Source organism: Battus philenor, unplaced genomic scaffold (genome assembly GCF_028537555.1).
Source record: "Battus philenor isolate CCGP_79_NKW_IND1 unplaced genomic scaffold, ilBatPhil1.0.hap1 SCAF_19, whole genome shotgun sequence".
Lineage (NCBI taxonomy): Eukaryota > Metazoa > Arthropoda > Insecta > Lepidoptera > Papilionidae > Battus > Battus philenor.
In genome coordinates this window covers 6,146,118-6,163,100 of record NW_027181681.1, presented here as the reverse complement: position 1 = coordinate 6,163,100, position 16,983 = coordinate 6,146,118, and the positions used below count along the sequence as shown (strand labels likewise).

Below are 16,983 nucleotides of genomic sequence, written 5' to 3'. Positions count from 1 at the left end.
CTGCCATAGAAAAATTTTGTTCACGGATGAGAAATTTTATATTTCAGCCAATAAAATAACTTATAAAAGCTAAAGAAGCTTCCCAATTAGTCAACAGAGTACAAAGTTAGCATTATCCGAAGTGGTTGAGTAGAGTTTTAGCTATGAAGGAGTAACTGCGCCTTATTTTGGCCAAAAAGGTATCAAAACATCGGCACAGGTGTTTCAAGATAACGCCATGTTAAATAACTAAGAATGGTCCTTTCATCAAAACTGAAGACTAGCCATCAACTAGTACTGATCTTAATCCTGATTTATGGTCACTTTTGGAGAGTAAGGCACAAATAATGAAACACAAGGTGACGTTTGTCAGGATATTGTAAATAGCTTGTGTACCTTTGATACAGGTAGGCTGTGTCATTTACAAACGGATAAATGCTTTGTCTTATATTGCAAAACTTTGATATAATTTTTTTTCGATCAAATATAATATCATTCGTTACAAGGAGTGAATGGAGTGAATGTAAAGTTCATTTGCTGCCATAAATATGTACACCCTATCCAACAAAATCATTGGTTTTAGAAGTAATGTTAATATACTAAGAAAAAGAATTTTCGAATTTCGGATAACTACTAATTAAAATGAAATATTTTTGCTATCTGCTGTTCCTTCAGATTTTATATTGCCAGAAGTTTTTAGCCTATCGAAAAATTCTTCCTAAAAAAACTTTTTATACAAAAAGATCACAGTAATCACTTTATACAGGCTGATAAACAGGCCTATTTCCAATAGATGTAAAAGCTTTAAAGCTTTTTATGACAAATTAACAACACAATCATCTCTTTTTTCAAAGCTTTTATACCCATAATCAAATACCCTGTGTTTGAATACGTTAGGCGAGCTTAGCATATTTTCATGTTTTTATTTACAGCAAAACAAATGTGTGTGTGTATGTATTTTAAATAATAATTGAAATACACATGAAAGCAGGAAGTCATTTATGCCCCGTAAGTCAAACATTAGTAAAGAATCATTATCCTCTTGTGAAATTTAGGTAATTGCTTTTGCCGACCTATTTATAAGTGTGATTCATTGTCATTTTGTTGATATACGCTCGAGTCGATTGTTTTCATTAGTGTGTTAAAAAAGTCTGGTTTAACCAAGAAAACAAATGAATTTTTGTATTTAAGCATATTTGATTTTTCCAATTTTTTTTTAATACGTTATAGAATTATTTACGTTTCAGTAAATATGCAGGTTGATTTGGTATATTTGTCAAAGCTGTAAAGGGATGAATGTATAGTTTATTTACTGTCAATTAATGTATGGTACTTACGCTCTATTCAAAAATCAATGGTTTTCGAAATAATATATAACCTAAAGATAGTATAGTAAGAATAAGCATTTTCTGAAATCTGATTTATTAAAGGACATACGAAAATTAATTTGTTTACTTTATGTCTCTGTAGACTTTTTTCTGTTAGAAAAAAGCTGTTAGAAAAAGTCTTGGTTTTAACAAATTAGCTTTGTAAAGCTTGTAAAGCTTATATACCTATAACAAATCATCTAATAAAAATACACAAAATAATGAAATTAATGGAAATTACCGTAAGTAATAAGAAAAGTGATTGATTCAATCTGCATAAAAAACCAAAGGTTATTATTTAACAAGAAACAACTAGCGAAATAGCTTTAATTCGGACTGGTCGTTGTGAACTCTTAACCGTTACCGTTAACGTTTAGTATATTATTAATTATATTCATAATCATATCAGCCGACTTCTTTTCTTTTTATATTTATCGCTTCATATTCACTGAGAAATTCACGAAGCAAAAATACGTGTACACGTCTCCATTAATGAATGTAAACACATGCGCAGTTCTGTATGTTTGAACCTTTAATCATTAAACAGACTAATAGCATTGAATTTTAGTACAGAATTTGAACTATATTTTGTGATTTATAATTTTTGCGTTTTTCACTGAACGTAATTTTGTTTAAAGTAAATTCAATCGATGATTGTGAAGGATGTAAGCGTCTAAAATTACTGATGTTTTACCTATTTTTAAAACCTCGTTTTACAACAGATATTCGTACGTTAGACTTATATGTATATTTCTGAATCTTATAGAGAATAGTACAATGGGTTTTGTATCGGGCGGTATTGTACTAAAACAGGATAATTCATAGTCTGAACCTGTTATAAACAAGTTTCTCAATCTTATTTTAAACTACTCTATATAGTGATTAATAATTTTACACTTATGTAACAACATAGATAGGTATACAAGGGTTTTCGTATTAAGTTTGATAAATATGCTAATGTCTTTTTTACATCTGTATGTTTATTTTTCATGCAATTTTTGTTTGTTTGAAATTTTTACTAAGGTTCTTTGTTTTGCTTCGTTATTACTGATTTAGACAGAACACGTGAGATCTTTGGATGTAATTTAGAAGATTTAAGTGTGTTAGCGGTTAAAACCATGTTTTCAATTCCTATTTTGGTTTAAGATATATACGACTATATAAGATATATAAGACTATAGACTGGTTTGATATCTATAAATAGAGAGTATCGAAAGTTAATTTAGTAATTTTATTTTTATACTTATTTCGCCGTGCTTTATTGTACAAATATAAAATTTTCCAGATGTTTCAAAATAAGGCAGAATTCGTATTTTTGTGGCTGTAGATAGTTTTATATTATATTGTGTTTGATTGCAATATTTATGTAACTAATATTTGTGAATTTAATAACAAATAACTAGATAAATAAAAAAAAACTTGTTTCAACTTTTCTGCTAAAGAGGTAATAAACTTATTACTACTTTTTGGTTTATTTTTTATATTTATGGATAAACGCCCGAATTTTTTAGTTGGATACGTGGCAGAACTGACCTTATAAGATAAATCACAAACACGAAGGCCCTTTGCAGTTTTGTGTAAGTTTATGTCAGGAAAAACTGTAGTATCGACTATTTTATTACATTATTAATAAGTTGTATCTTAGTTTTAGAAATTAATATTAAATAAAGTTATCTTTACGTATTTAGTTGTTTTTTACCAGTTAATAGTAGGAAATTAATAGAAATCATAACAAAGCTTTTGTATGAGTATTGTGAAAATAAGCAAAGCTTCACATGATCGACTTTTGATTTACTTCACCGCATCCAATAAATTTCATAAAACAACCTCAGTCGGTCACGAGCTTTCGAGACATAACAGAGTGCGTATAACATTATTCTGACAGTAATATTAAATTTATTATAATTAGGGGAAAATTTTGCAGTGTTAAATAAGATAATATTAAACAAAAACAAGCTATAAATTATTCTTAGAAGAATTTGAACTTTTGAGTAAAGTGAATTATTGTTTAACAACAATGGTGAGTAGTCTTTGGTTTTTGAAGCGACTGTTGATATTTTTGGTTAATAAAATACATCGTAAAGGATTTATATATTAATGAATGTGTGTCTGTCTGTGTCTACTCGATAGATTCAAAAACTATACTACGCTAAAAACTATACTACAGTGAAAAGAATACTTTTGCAAAATGAATTTATGTTTGAGGTATTCAAACTGCCTTTTTGTTTAGATTTTTAATTAGACGCATAACACAGCAACGCTTGTACGGGTGAACATAGTATTCAATAAATAATTATGAATACAGAAACATTCGTCGACATAAGTTGGATGTAGCCCATTCCAACAGGTATTATTATAAATATATGTGATTGAGTCCTTTTGAATTGTTCATAAATTTGCTGAATTATTAATAAAGTTAAAGGTTAACGCTTAGTTAAACGTAAAAGCTTTTAAAGTACTTAAAAGAAGCAGCAATTTAGTTATCATTAAATATTTATTACTAGCAAATAACATCACTGATGAACATTGAAATGACATTACTTGAGCATGGGTACGGAAAGCGTTGTTAGCATTTTGAACGAATAAAAAATGATAGCAAAAATATTGTCTTTACAAGTTTAACGAACAAGCTGTGTATTTTTATTACCACTCATTCCCTTCTACAATTTTATAATTTCAAATATAAAATTAAAAATTTTACTTTTCTCCAATATTCATTTAATCCGCAAATAATAGTTACATTAATATTTAAAACTTTGTATTTTCACCATTCCATAATTTTAATAAATATGTATTCTAGAATAATTAATTTGGTTAATAGCGACAGTATATTAAGTATATAGTATCTGTAAAGATAAAAAAATACCTTCGGCAAATAAATAAATAAACCTTGTGAAATATTATAATAATTCTTGGTCCTCCAAATACTTTTTTCTTTTTCGCAAAACTTACCTGGGACATTTATATTTTTATATTTCAGAATAACGATGAAATAAGATATTAGTTTTTAGATGTAAATCTCGAAAAATAAATTATTCAAAATATTGATAAAATGTCGTCGAGTGTTACTAATTCAACTAATATTACAAAGGCATTATCAGATTTCTTTGGCGGAATGTTTTTGGCCTCTGAAACAGCCGACGATAATAGCAGCACCAATGATCTGTTGCAATACATATCCGTGTTAAAAGAGCACTCTTCAAACAGAACCAGTGAAGGCTTGGACTTTGGGACATTAATTAAATTGGTCGATGATTGGCGGAGCAAATTAAATTTAACTAAAACGGAAAATAATACCTGTAGTTATTGTGATGGCAGTTTTCGGGAATTAATACTCGCATACAATAATATTCATGGATATGTAAGCCTAATCGTAAGTAAATATTTTTGATTTAATTTGTACTTTAATAGACTTATCTTCTGATCTAGAAATAATGGACACACTGGGAACTTATATGCTCTTTTATTATGAGCAACTGTGCGCGGTATTTCAATAAACTTACAGATATTTCTCCAAATTATCATGTAATAAATTTAAGTATTTATAAGAAAAAAGTTAACGTTGGGAATGAATTGTTCTACTATTTTAATAAGGATTTGCAAAAGTGATCATAAAATGAACTGCCTAGGCTTGTTGATTTGCGTTTGATACCCTTGTAGCTTTAAGTTAAAAGATGCCATTATAGGTGAGTCCAATCTGATTCTAGTTTATATCAAATTGGACTCATCTGGTATTCTTTATAACGCACACATCTAATAACTGTAAGTTATCCAGAGTTGGTAGAAAAATGAATCAATGAATAAATAAATGAACAATAAAGAAAGTTTGCGAGGTTTTTTTGTTAAAAAGAACGTCTGTTGATAGGTAGAAATTGTGTATATTTAAAATTTTTGCTCTTAGTACGCACACAACTTTTTCTTGATCGTTTAAGAAACGAGATCTTGTATATTTAACAAAAAGTGCAGGTTTGCTATGTGACATCGTTGTTGTTCTCAGAATTTTTGAAATCAAATTCTTACGTTTCAGTGTGCTACATGTTCTTCATGTATTATTTAATATTTCTTAGCTAAAATAAAATGCAACTCATCAACTTTAATAATTTTAACTCAAAATAAACAAACATTCTAAAGAAACATCGCGACTAAAAACACCTCGCTTGCGATATTTTGACTGTGATTTCTAAAATTAAATATAATGTATTAAAGTTTGTTAGTAAACATGTCTGCAGTTGAGTACTCATTTCGTGTCTGGTTTTCTCTATGTATACTTCTCAAGACTAAACATTTTCTTTTGCCAAATGAAATGCTAAATGATTAAAACAATATAAAATTTAAGTTTACGTTCATTGCATTTTTTACTTCTGTTTTTAAAATAAACACGGCTCACCTATGTCATACTCAAAGGCTCTCTAGGTTATAGATAATAATTTACTTCTATAGTACAAGCATTTTAAAGAAGGAATATCTAGTTTATCCCATTCATTTGCTAGTCATGTGAGGTTCAAAGTTAGTTCCTCGTCCTGAAATGAGTTTTGTTGGAAATTTTTACTTATAATAATAAATGTAATGCAAAAGTTATAAAAAACAAACTGATAGTTTACCGTAACACGTGTACATCTGTGATTAGTTCTTACATATTTACGTTGTTACAGATTAAATAGTTAACTACATATTATACATGTATATATATATATATATATATATATATATGTATATATATGTATATATACATATATATATAATTATATATATGTATGTTTATAATGGTACTCAGCAGATTTTTTTATCTAATTTTTTGTCTTTTTGGCAATGTTCTAATTTTAATAATGAAAGTTTTTTTTAAGATAATAAGACAGTTGTTGTATTTTTGACTGGAAAAATGCTTACATTTAAGTTCTTAAACATGTATGCCTCAAATTTTGCAGGAACAATACTAAGTGTTATTTTTGTTCGATGTTTGTGTTCGAGCGCGTACGTTGTCTCTACTATAATATTATATCTTGATATTATTATTAGTTATACGTTTCCCTAGGCTTCATAAAATTAGTAACACTCTTGTGGTTAATTTTGTACGGTCTAATATTACACTCCCGTTTTGCATCTCTTAATTATATTGTAATTAATTTTATTGTAACAAAATGTTTTTATAGTGTGAAGAAAGTTTTTAAGTGATAATAGAACTTGAGAACGAACTGCTTTATATATGCTATGCTCTATATATGCTATATATATTAAGAATAGTAAAAGTGTGTGATCACGAAAAAACCGTCTAAGTTTGTCTTCGGCTCTGCTTAGATCGGGGCGCGTTTATAATTGATTTTCATTGCCTTTATAAACATTTTTATATTCACTAAATAATTTATAATGAACGATCTTCTAGTGATGAAGAAATTCTAATACTAAGAAGATAAAAACTACAGTCCAAATCACTTACCTAAACGAAAAAAGATATGATCATGAACGCTTAAAATATCGAAAAGAAAACCGAAACATCAACAGAGAAGAGTAAAAAACGTTCATCTTTTGTTCAACCCCTATTATGGATGGACAGGGTCTACATTTCTTTTATAATTTTTTTAAAATAATTTTAACAATACTTATCTTTCGTCCTTCTTAATGTTTTTCATTTTTTCCTTTCCACACTTTCCTTCCATATATTGCCTCACTCCCTTCGCCTATCTGCCAGTGTTCTATAATTTTACATTTATTATTTATGTTTCTTTAGCATTCGCGCATTTGTTTAAAAATTTAATTATTCTTAATTTAAATTTATTTTCTTGCAATTATCTATATCGCATTTAATTTCCCTTGCAATAAATATCACAACTGTTTTATCACTCTTGTATATTATTTCAATTATTTTTTTTACGTATTCAATGCTCTTTAATATTTTTCCTATTACCTATTTGCAGAACTCCAAAAAAGTCTGGCAACAGTCCTCTTTCAGTAGTGAGGCGTACTTCTCTCTGGTACTCGATTGGTATTCGGTATTCTATTCTCACTGCGCAAAATACGGTTCAGCCGGTGATCAGAAGCACCACACCCGGGTCACAGATGCAAAATGGACGTTTTCACACATGATGTTAGGATAACTAATAAAAAAAGATGTTTAATGTTAATTAACTACTATATTAAAAAACAAGAAGCTTGACGGCCTTTTCAGGAAAAATGGCTTTAAGCAAAGAGGTGTACGGAAATTGCTATACATCAAGACTTTGTGAGCCAAATAGCCGTTTCATGTTTGTCTTTGACAACTAATTAATTGCTTTGTGATTCATTCAATTGTTATCCCCTTACAAATAAGCGAATTTGCGATTTCACACAGGCAATTTAGCAAATAGTAGTAGCAGAGTATTGTGGTTTTATAGTAGGAATTTGGTGACATAAAATCGATATAGCTTTGTGATGTTTTCAGCTGTTAAGTAGACAGTGAAAATAATTATTTTCATTGATGGATATCGGTACGGTTGATGATTGATATGTATTTGAAAAATAATAATTTACTACATGTCTAATAATTTATTACAAATATTTCCAGCAAATTAAAAACATCAAATATTGGTTTCGATGCGCTGAAGAGAATTTTACTTAAACTGGACAAAAATATTATTTTTGATCGGAATACTTATTTTAATAAATTAGAATATAGAGCCGATTAAAACTACTTAACTAATTTTGGCAACAAATTTTGCTACTGATACAATGAATTTATATAAAAACAATTTCTATCCGATTACTGTACTTCCGCCCACATATATTATTAATATTCATCTGTTAATTGACTTATTGATTATACAATTTAACAGCACTGGAATATTTGAGTGGAAGAGGGGCTAGTTTATATAGGGACAAATGGATTGCAGTTTCAATATTTAATATTGCTATCATTGTTAATGAAAAAACCAGTATTTTGCAAAATATGATTTATGAATTATCATTAAACATTTTTTTTTATTTTCATAATTCACTGTGACTACCTCTTCCGAAAAAAAATAGATCAACGATTATCACATAAATTATTCATTTTAATTTATCTTTAAAAACAGATTTCGTAATGAGAAACCGTTTCGCAAGAAAAGATTTTAGAAGAACTTAAGAGCGTTTGAAAAAGCAAAAATGAATAAAAAAGCAAAGATTAAGTCAAAATATACTTCAAAATATTTTTTAGTTGAGAGTTCCGTGAATTATCAAATGCTCATAAATTTCTTATGTAGCTTAAAAATAAATTTATGTACACATACTTTAACGAAACGAACGTCTACATTTCTCGAAAATATTCTGAAACATTGAAAAAAGCGTTATAAATATATATATACCCTTATAAAACCTAATTAAATATCTTCTCAAATATGTTAGTATAAATACATAGGATAAGTAAATAAAATAGTGACCTGTAATAGATATCTTTCTTTGAAACTACTTTATTTTATTTAATTTCTACGGCTGTTGCGAATAAACTAAAATCTTTTTGTATTATGTAAAGTAATCAGATAGATAAAGCTATTGAAAAACACCTGATAAAAAGTAATATCCAACGTCACATACAAATGTGAAACGTCACACAAAATGTTTTATCCACGGAATAAAAATACAAAATTCTATGTAGCACAAAATTCGGTATCTGTAATTATTTTGAATAGAGTTAAATTTTGTAATGTTTCTCTACGATGTTGATTTGTCATTTACCAGGAAGTAATATATATATGATTAAGCGATGTTCCCTACAATAGTAAAGAAATATGATTATAAAGGCTAAGGCCGTCAGTAGAAGCTAGATGCAAGTGGCTTCCAGTCTGCCTTATTACATAACTATGAGGGAGCCCTTTGTCCAACTCTGTACTTCCTACGGCTGAAATAATAATATTGTGGATAAGAAATGTGTTTCTTATATATGTATATATATTTCAAATTAATTCTTCAATGTAAATCGCGCTAGGATTGTAATATACAAGTATTTTTGAATTAAATACATTTATTTCACCTTATTAGTTTTAGTGTTTAATAATAAATATTGTATTAATAATAAGCCATATTTAAAGTAACAAGTTTTACACGTTCTTAATAGTTTGTTGTCAATTCATTAACGTATGAGAGCCGGTCAAATGGCCGTTTTAGGGAGTGTTGGAGAAACGATTATATGGGAGTGCTTTTTTATGAGAAGGTGAGTGGTCTGCGTAAACTTTTATACACAAAATTAAACAATTCAAGTGCGATAAATATAATTGAATTATTTTACTATCAGTCTAATGACTCGTGTAGTAGATTAATATAAGTAATGAGACATTATTTCAAATCGAATTTATCACTAATTAGAGACAAGGTTTCAGTGAAATAAAGTATATTTATAATGAAACTTTTATAAACGCGCGATTATGATTTCTGAGTTTTCTTTCCTGCCTGATATAAATATGATACTAAAAAGATTTAAATATTGTGATCATATTACAGGTATTAGAAAATACGTTAAAAAAATTTAATGATTGCCTGTGGCAAAATTCAAAAGAAAATCCTATTTTTAGTATATTTATTGACGCGATATTTCTAAAGAAAATTAACTCGTATCTTTTGAAGCGGTTTAGACAATTTTTGGGTAATTACTTAACTCCTTTGAAATTTTAACGTATTGTTATTATTCTATAGCGGTATCGAAAATAGAACTATAAAATATATAGTAAAAGTATTGCACTTCTTGAGGAGAGTTGCAGCTAAGCTTCGTGGCTCGAAGGCCAAGCATGAGTCGTTTGACAGTTCAAAGAACCTGGTCACGCTATCAGAAGACCGATGGTTCTAGAATAAACCCATATACCACGGGGGTTTTTGTGGTTAGTCATTAAGAAATCGTAAATAAAAAACAAATAAAAACTAAACAGCGACGTTAAACAAAGCTATCATTATTCTAGAACAAACGACCCTAATCTCTTATGGACTACCGCCTGTATACAAGAATGAATACATAACATTTTTCTTTTTTTAATAACATGTTTCTTTCTGCTTCTTCTTCACAACTACAACACCTTGCGAAGCAGAGTAGAGTCAAAAAGAGTTGACGAATAATAAGAGTTCTCTGAAAATCTATTTTAAATGGGTTTCTTTTAAATTCGACACATTCATGTCTCACGGCGTACACGCTGCAAGAGATAATTATATATAATCTAAAGTATTGCACTTCTTGAGGAGAGTTGCAGCTAAGCTTCGTGGCTCGAAGGCCAAGCATGAGTCGTTTGACAGTTCAAAGAACCTGGTCACGCTATCATAAGACCGATGGTTCTAGAATAAACCCATATACCACGGGGGTTTTTGTGGTTAGTCATTAAGAAATCGTAAGTCATAGGATGAAAACTTTAACAACATTGAAGAAGTAAGAAATGTGCAAAGAGTGTGTGCAGCAAAGATATCGGAACGGCTTTTCTTTAAAATAATCACACCTTTTGTGCAGGCTTTGTCATGTTTTTGGCAAGTGTAAATTCATTGGATTATACGAATTTAGTTTTCACTGAAAACGGTACACTGAACGGAAGCCGAAATCCAGACGGATTTGTTAATCTTCATGCTCAACCTGCATTGGTCGCTTTTGATGAAAATTCAATTTCAGATTAACAACGCTGGTCAGGCGATAGGGGTGCGTATAAACTAGAGGTCGGAATTAGTCGATAGTGTCGATAATTTCGATGTCCCCACCTCATATCTAAAATATATGTGGGAGAGTATAAGATGTTCGTTAAGGCAGATCAATATGGACGGTTCCGTATATGAAGACGTGGATAGGGAAGGTATTCTGTAAGAAATTGAAAGGGTATACTCGCTAGGATACCCAGAGGAATAAAAATCACGATCTTTTTCCACCACCCCCTTTTCTCCGTAGGACGTAAGTAGGAAGTCTACTCACAACCACCCCTTATACTGTGAAGTTTCCTTGAATGAGTACCAAGCGTTTCGTCTCAAGGTTTCTGATCCGCACAGCTCATTTATGGAACGATTTGCCCATTCTCTCATTCCTGATTCTATCTCATAGGTAGATCCCAAGCACAACGCTCTTCGTGGCTCATTGAGCGATTGTGAGATTCCCAACGGTCCAGGGTGTGAGAGCACGGTTTATTGCAGTAAGTCATCATTGTAAGACGCAATAGTCGTTGGCTTCAGTTGAAACTAAACTTTACACTAGATTAACTTTTTTAAACCATTAAAAAAAAACATATACAAAAACGTCTTTAATTTTTACTTACGCGATTTGAACTTTGTGTTTAGTTATCATTAATTTAATCAAATTGTTATTACACTAATTGACGAAAATAATTCATTGCTTATTGTTTAATAAATTTCAGACGAAGAGACCTCTCGATATTATCAAATTAATAGTAACAATATTTTCGTCCTTTGCTGAGGTGTTTGTTTTTTTTAAAAGAGTTTATTAAATATAATTGGACGACAAAAAGATCTTCACTCACTTTATAAATTTATCAAAGCAATAGGCATAACTTCTCGCAGCAAGGAAATCAAAATTAATTTAATGTTCAAATGAAAGACAGTGTAAAAGTTTTTGATGGTATATTTTAGCATTTTCAGTCGATATTTAATTATATGTATACTGGTAAATAAAATAAATAATGTTATTATTTTAAAACCAAATTAGATGATGTAAAATAATTTTTCATCATGACTTGTTTTCCAAAATTAAATTAATGACAAAATCATATGAAAATGATAAATAACAGAGTGCATAAAAGCGTTTTTAAAATTCGGATTAATATATTTTAAAATTAATTATTACTACCTGTCTTTACAGGCTTTTTACTGCCTGAAGTTATTGTACTGTCGTGTTCTATTCAAAAAAATTGTTATGTATTTCAGTATGATAATTTTATACAGGTAATTGGAAAAAGCAATAAGAGCTTTAAAGGTTTTTGATAAAAAATGAGCTATACCCCTTCAAAGCTTTCACACCCTTAACTATCTAACCGGTGTAAATAAAGTAATGTAATAAAAATATTCTTTATTGAAAAAAAAATTAACTGTTACACTAAACTTATTTATCATTTTATATAATATTCAGGTAACAGATACTTTATGGGTTTGTATTTATTATATTTAACATAATGTGCTTATAATATCCGTCCTATTTCACAGGTGTGTTTCTTCGGTAGTTTGACAAACGCTATAAACGTTGCTGTTCTAACAAGACGTGATCTCGCCGCAACACCCATCAACCGTCTACTAAAATGGCTTGCGGTCGCTGACATATTTGTGATGATAGAATATGTGCCGTTTTCTATATATCGATATTTTGTAAGTTCTCATTATTACATTTGCACTACTACACGTAGAGATAGTTTTATGTGTAATTACAGTTTTATAGGTAAACGTACACAACATGGCCAAGAGTCGCTCATAATTAAAAGTTAAATTAATTTGGTAATAAAAGTTATTTGCTATGCACATGTAACTTCGAATGGCACTAAACACAAGTAAGTATTACTCCTTAAACAACCTCCTTAAACGACCAACTTAAATGCAATGCACTCATGACCCCTTGTACCATTTTAACTGATTTTTTCTCATTGCCTAGTTAGCTTACATTTTAAGTTATTTTTTGATTATTATATTGTTGGTTGAATAAATAATATTTAAACATAAATTTGAATAAGGATGTTGACTGTATTATTATTATTCACCATTTGTGTTAACTGTCTTTGTAATTGCTTTAGACAAATAAATTTATGCATTTGTTAATATGTGATGGGTTCCATATATTATTTTCCAATAATTGTAAACGAGCGCATTACTGAAACTCCTGTTTAATCATAACTGTGCGATACTTCCTATCGATTACTAATCGGCTATTGATATCACGCAAGTGCGATTATGTGAAACTACATTAAGTTTAGATAAGAAGGATCAAAAACTAGATATAGCGCTATGGATACGTGAAAACGACTAATTGTCATAGTCATCAATTACATAGCTTATCAGTTAGCGTTACTCGTTTTTTTAATATTACATTTTAAGGTTATTAAGTTACTGATGTTATTATGTTATCGTTACAAAAACAGACGCACGCGTCTGTAATTTAGTTTCAGTAAAATTAATTTGCTTTAATTCTCTAAGAGATTGCTGCAACGCGAGAGACTTAGTAGGTGTAAACATCTGAGTTTGCACACGCAAACTTTGCCTTAGTTTGGAACGATTATCTGAATAAATATTGAAGTATAACAATCCGGTTTGCACGACTACTGCTACATAGCGGAAGTATCTATATATTAGTCCTTTTCTTACTTAGAATCTATGTAATTATATTATTAATTTTGAAACGTTTACTTTTCATAAGCATTATATGTTTATGAATAAAAATCAAGCATTTATGATAAGCAATAGGTAGATAGCAATAAGTAGTAGTCTAATGCTAAGTATAAACGATGAAAAATTAATGTTTTTTTGTTTAAGATCTTACCCAGTCAGCGTGAAATGCCGTATAAATGGGCCGCCTATTTGTTGTTTCATATGCACTTTGCTCAAATTTTTCACACGGCATCCATATGCCTTACACTTTCGCTTGCTGTTTGGAGATACATTGCAATAAAGTAAGTATACAGGGTTTTATATTTTAAGTAAACAAAATCTTAAAATATAAGACATTTGTTAATTTATCAAGTTATTAGATGCTGTCTTGGCAAGTTACAATGCAGCATTCATTTCAGAGGATATCGTATCTATGACTACAGAAGTTACTGCGTTAAGAAAACGCAGCATTATGTCTTTAAAGTCATGGCTGCGGTTGTGGTATGTTTAATTATTATTATTTCAAAACATAATGTAGCACAGCAGTGGAGTGAGGTAGGTTATAGCAAGTTTACACTTAGGTCTTCAGTTCTGTTCTGTTCTCAGACAAAAGTTCTGTGTATTGCAGAAACTGTTGTCGTGTAACGAGTACAAAGTGAAGACGCATGAATCAAAAATGTATTATTCGTGTGCAACAAAACATCTTTGGTTATTTGATTAGATCAGTAGTAGTCAACAACTACATGTTTCCAGTGTTATAGTCGTTTTGTGTCGCCTACTACAACAGCTATTTATTTTGTGCGCTATGTGGTATACCAATTGACATTTCGATTTGCCAATCGGCTACTAATTTACAACTTGTCAATCCTTTCTACATTTATGTATTTAGTATCAGGAAATCTTTTGAGTCAAGGACGATGGCGAGGAATACGTCGACATAAGGAAGTCAGATTTAGGAACGTATTTTCATATATGTACAAAGCGTATTTACAATTTACACGATCCTAACGCAACGGCAGCGACCACATCACTGATAGCGTCCGAATTCAAATCGGCGTTCGAATTTGAATTAAATCGCACTAGTATGATTTAACATAAAAGTATTTTAGCCGTTGTGGCCAAAAATATGGAGCGTGAACGCTACAAGTATTTTACAGTTTTCGGACACAATTTGAGTATAACAAAAAATATATCCATATAAATAAAAATTGTTAGCTTTCGCTTAGAGGATGTGTTGTTGTGGAGTTGCTTGCAACCTTGCGAAGTAAAGTCAAAAATAAAATAGACTCAAAAACATGTTGACGATCTATAAGAGTCCTATTAAAAATTCCAATATTGAATATATTAATATCATCAATTATCTAAAGAATGGTGATAAACTAACAAAAACCCTTTTGTTTATAGACATTCTGAAAGAAATCATATACTATGTACTGAGAGGCGCTGTAGCATAGCAATATTAAGTAGCTTTATGCTACCACCAATCCTTTGTATACCTGCTTTTTTGGTAAGTGTATAAAAAAAATAAGAAAACCAATACTCGATCATTTAATATGCTTGAACTATATATATAAGAAGAGACAAGAATTTAAATCAAAGTAAAATTTTTATTGATGTATTGTTGTCCATATCTATAGTATTTACAATAATATATCTGGTGTTGTGTTTTTATTCACCGTTTTTATGGGTTTTTGACGTAATTTGTCGCGCAAATAAATATCACAATATATTTATATTATTCATTGCCATATTTTAACGGTATTTGCTTACCACTGAACATAAACATGACCCAATTCGCTATGAAGAGTGATAGCAATCTCCTGGCACTTGTATAAATGTAACTGCCTAAAAATTTGCATAGTATGACAGTTGATTTATTAGTATTTTTCTTCCACCTCGTCATCAATGGTAGATTTAATACGTACCTTTATTTGGATAAAATATACATAAGAAAGGTCCATGAAACTACTGTTTTTATAGAAAAAAAAATTAAAAAGTTTATGGTTTACAAGCCTCTGAGCCAGATCGTATTATCTTATATATATGGTTCGTTGGTTTTGTGTTATTAAATTATAAACAATTATTATAGTATTGTCACGTTTGAATGTTCCTTGTTTTTTTATGTAGGTGTTCGACATCCACACAGCTATAGTCATCGAGCCCAGAGGACCTTTGATCTTGTATCACGTGGATTCTGACCGCGACGGACATCTTTACTTAATAAATTTTTGGGTTCATGCGGTCGTAATTAAATTACTCCCATGTTGTATATTGACTGCGATTAGTTTGTGGTTAATATGGGAAATATACAATGCTAATGAGCATCAAAGAAAAATTCAATACAATACACGTACCATAAAAAAAGCTGGGAAACGACAAAATAAAGCCGACAGACGAGCCAATAGAACCACCAAGATGTTAATAGCAGTTCTGGTTCTGTTTTTGGTGACGGAGCTACCGCAAGGTGTTCTGGGACTACTCAGTGGTCTCTTAGGGCGATGTTTTTTCAAAGGATGTTACGATCTGTTTGGCGAATTAATGGATGCAATGGCATTGTTAAATGGAGCTATTAATTTTGTACTATATTGCTCCATGTCTCGACAGTTTCGAACTACATTTCGCCAACTACTGTGGAAAGCGCATTTGTATAAATTACCCTCAGCTCCAATCACAAACTCCGAAGGTTTTAACACGTAAGTCTAACTTTGAGAGATAGAGTATACGTTTTATTTAATTTTGCACATCATTCCTCTTTATTTCCTCTCCTCTCATCCTCTTTATTTTTTCGTCATAACTTGAACACAATTACAATTAACTTCATTAAAGGGCAAGAAAAAAAAATTAAAAATAGTTTGTACAATAAATAAATTAAACAAGGCTTAAAGTTTAGTTCATCATTCATTTTGTAAGAACTGTTATAAAAAGTGTGTTATACATTCTTTAAAAGTATTAAATTTTTTACAGGGTCAAAACGTTGGTTCCGTGAGGAAGGTCTATCAAGAAGGAAGAAATAGCAATGCACAATTTCGCTTAGAAATCTTGCATTATATAATATCACCTTTTTATGCCAATATTTATATTTGAATGTTAACATGGTGTTGCAGTAGAATGACACCAAAACCATATATCATATATGTATGTATCACACACATATATATATATCTATATATATATATATATGTATATATACATATATTATATATCATATGTATTAAATAATATTACGATAAATTTATTAATTATTTACATAATCTCGTTTCAGTCCCTAGATGGCCACTGCAAGACATAAGCCTTCCTCAAAGTTATCTATGGCGTATATGTCATAACCGCCACGCTTGGCAGGCAGTGTTGTATTATGGCACGC

At 30.0% G+C, this 16,983-nt stretch overlaps 1 protein-coding gene across 1 annotated transcript; it reads left to right on the top strand.

Annotated features, from left to right (window-relative positions):
- Window positions 1–4,398: 4,398 nt before the first annotated feature.
- LOC137921666 (G-protein coupled receptor dmsr-1-like) lies at window positions 4,399–16,699 on the top strand. Its single transcript, XM_068764475.1, has 6 exons — window positions 4,399–4,719; window positions 12,471–12,629; window positions 13,785–13,921; window positions 15,024–15,126; window positions 15,747–16,312; window positions 16,584–16,699. The coding sequence occupies exons 1-6, from the start codon at window positions 4,399–4,401 to the stop codon at window positions 16,603–16,605; spliced, it is 1,308 nt and encodes a 435-aa protein (XP_068620576.1). The 3' UTR covers window positions 16,606–16,699.
- Window positions 16,700–16,983: the final 284 nt, after the last annotated feature.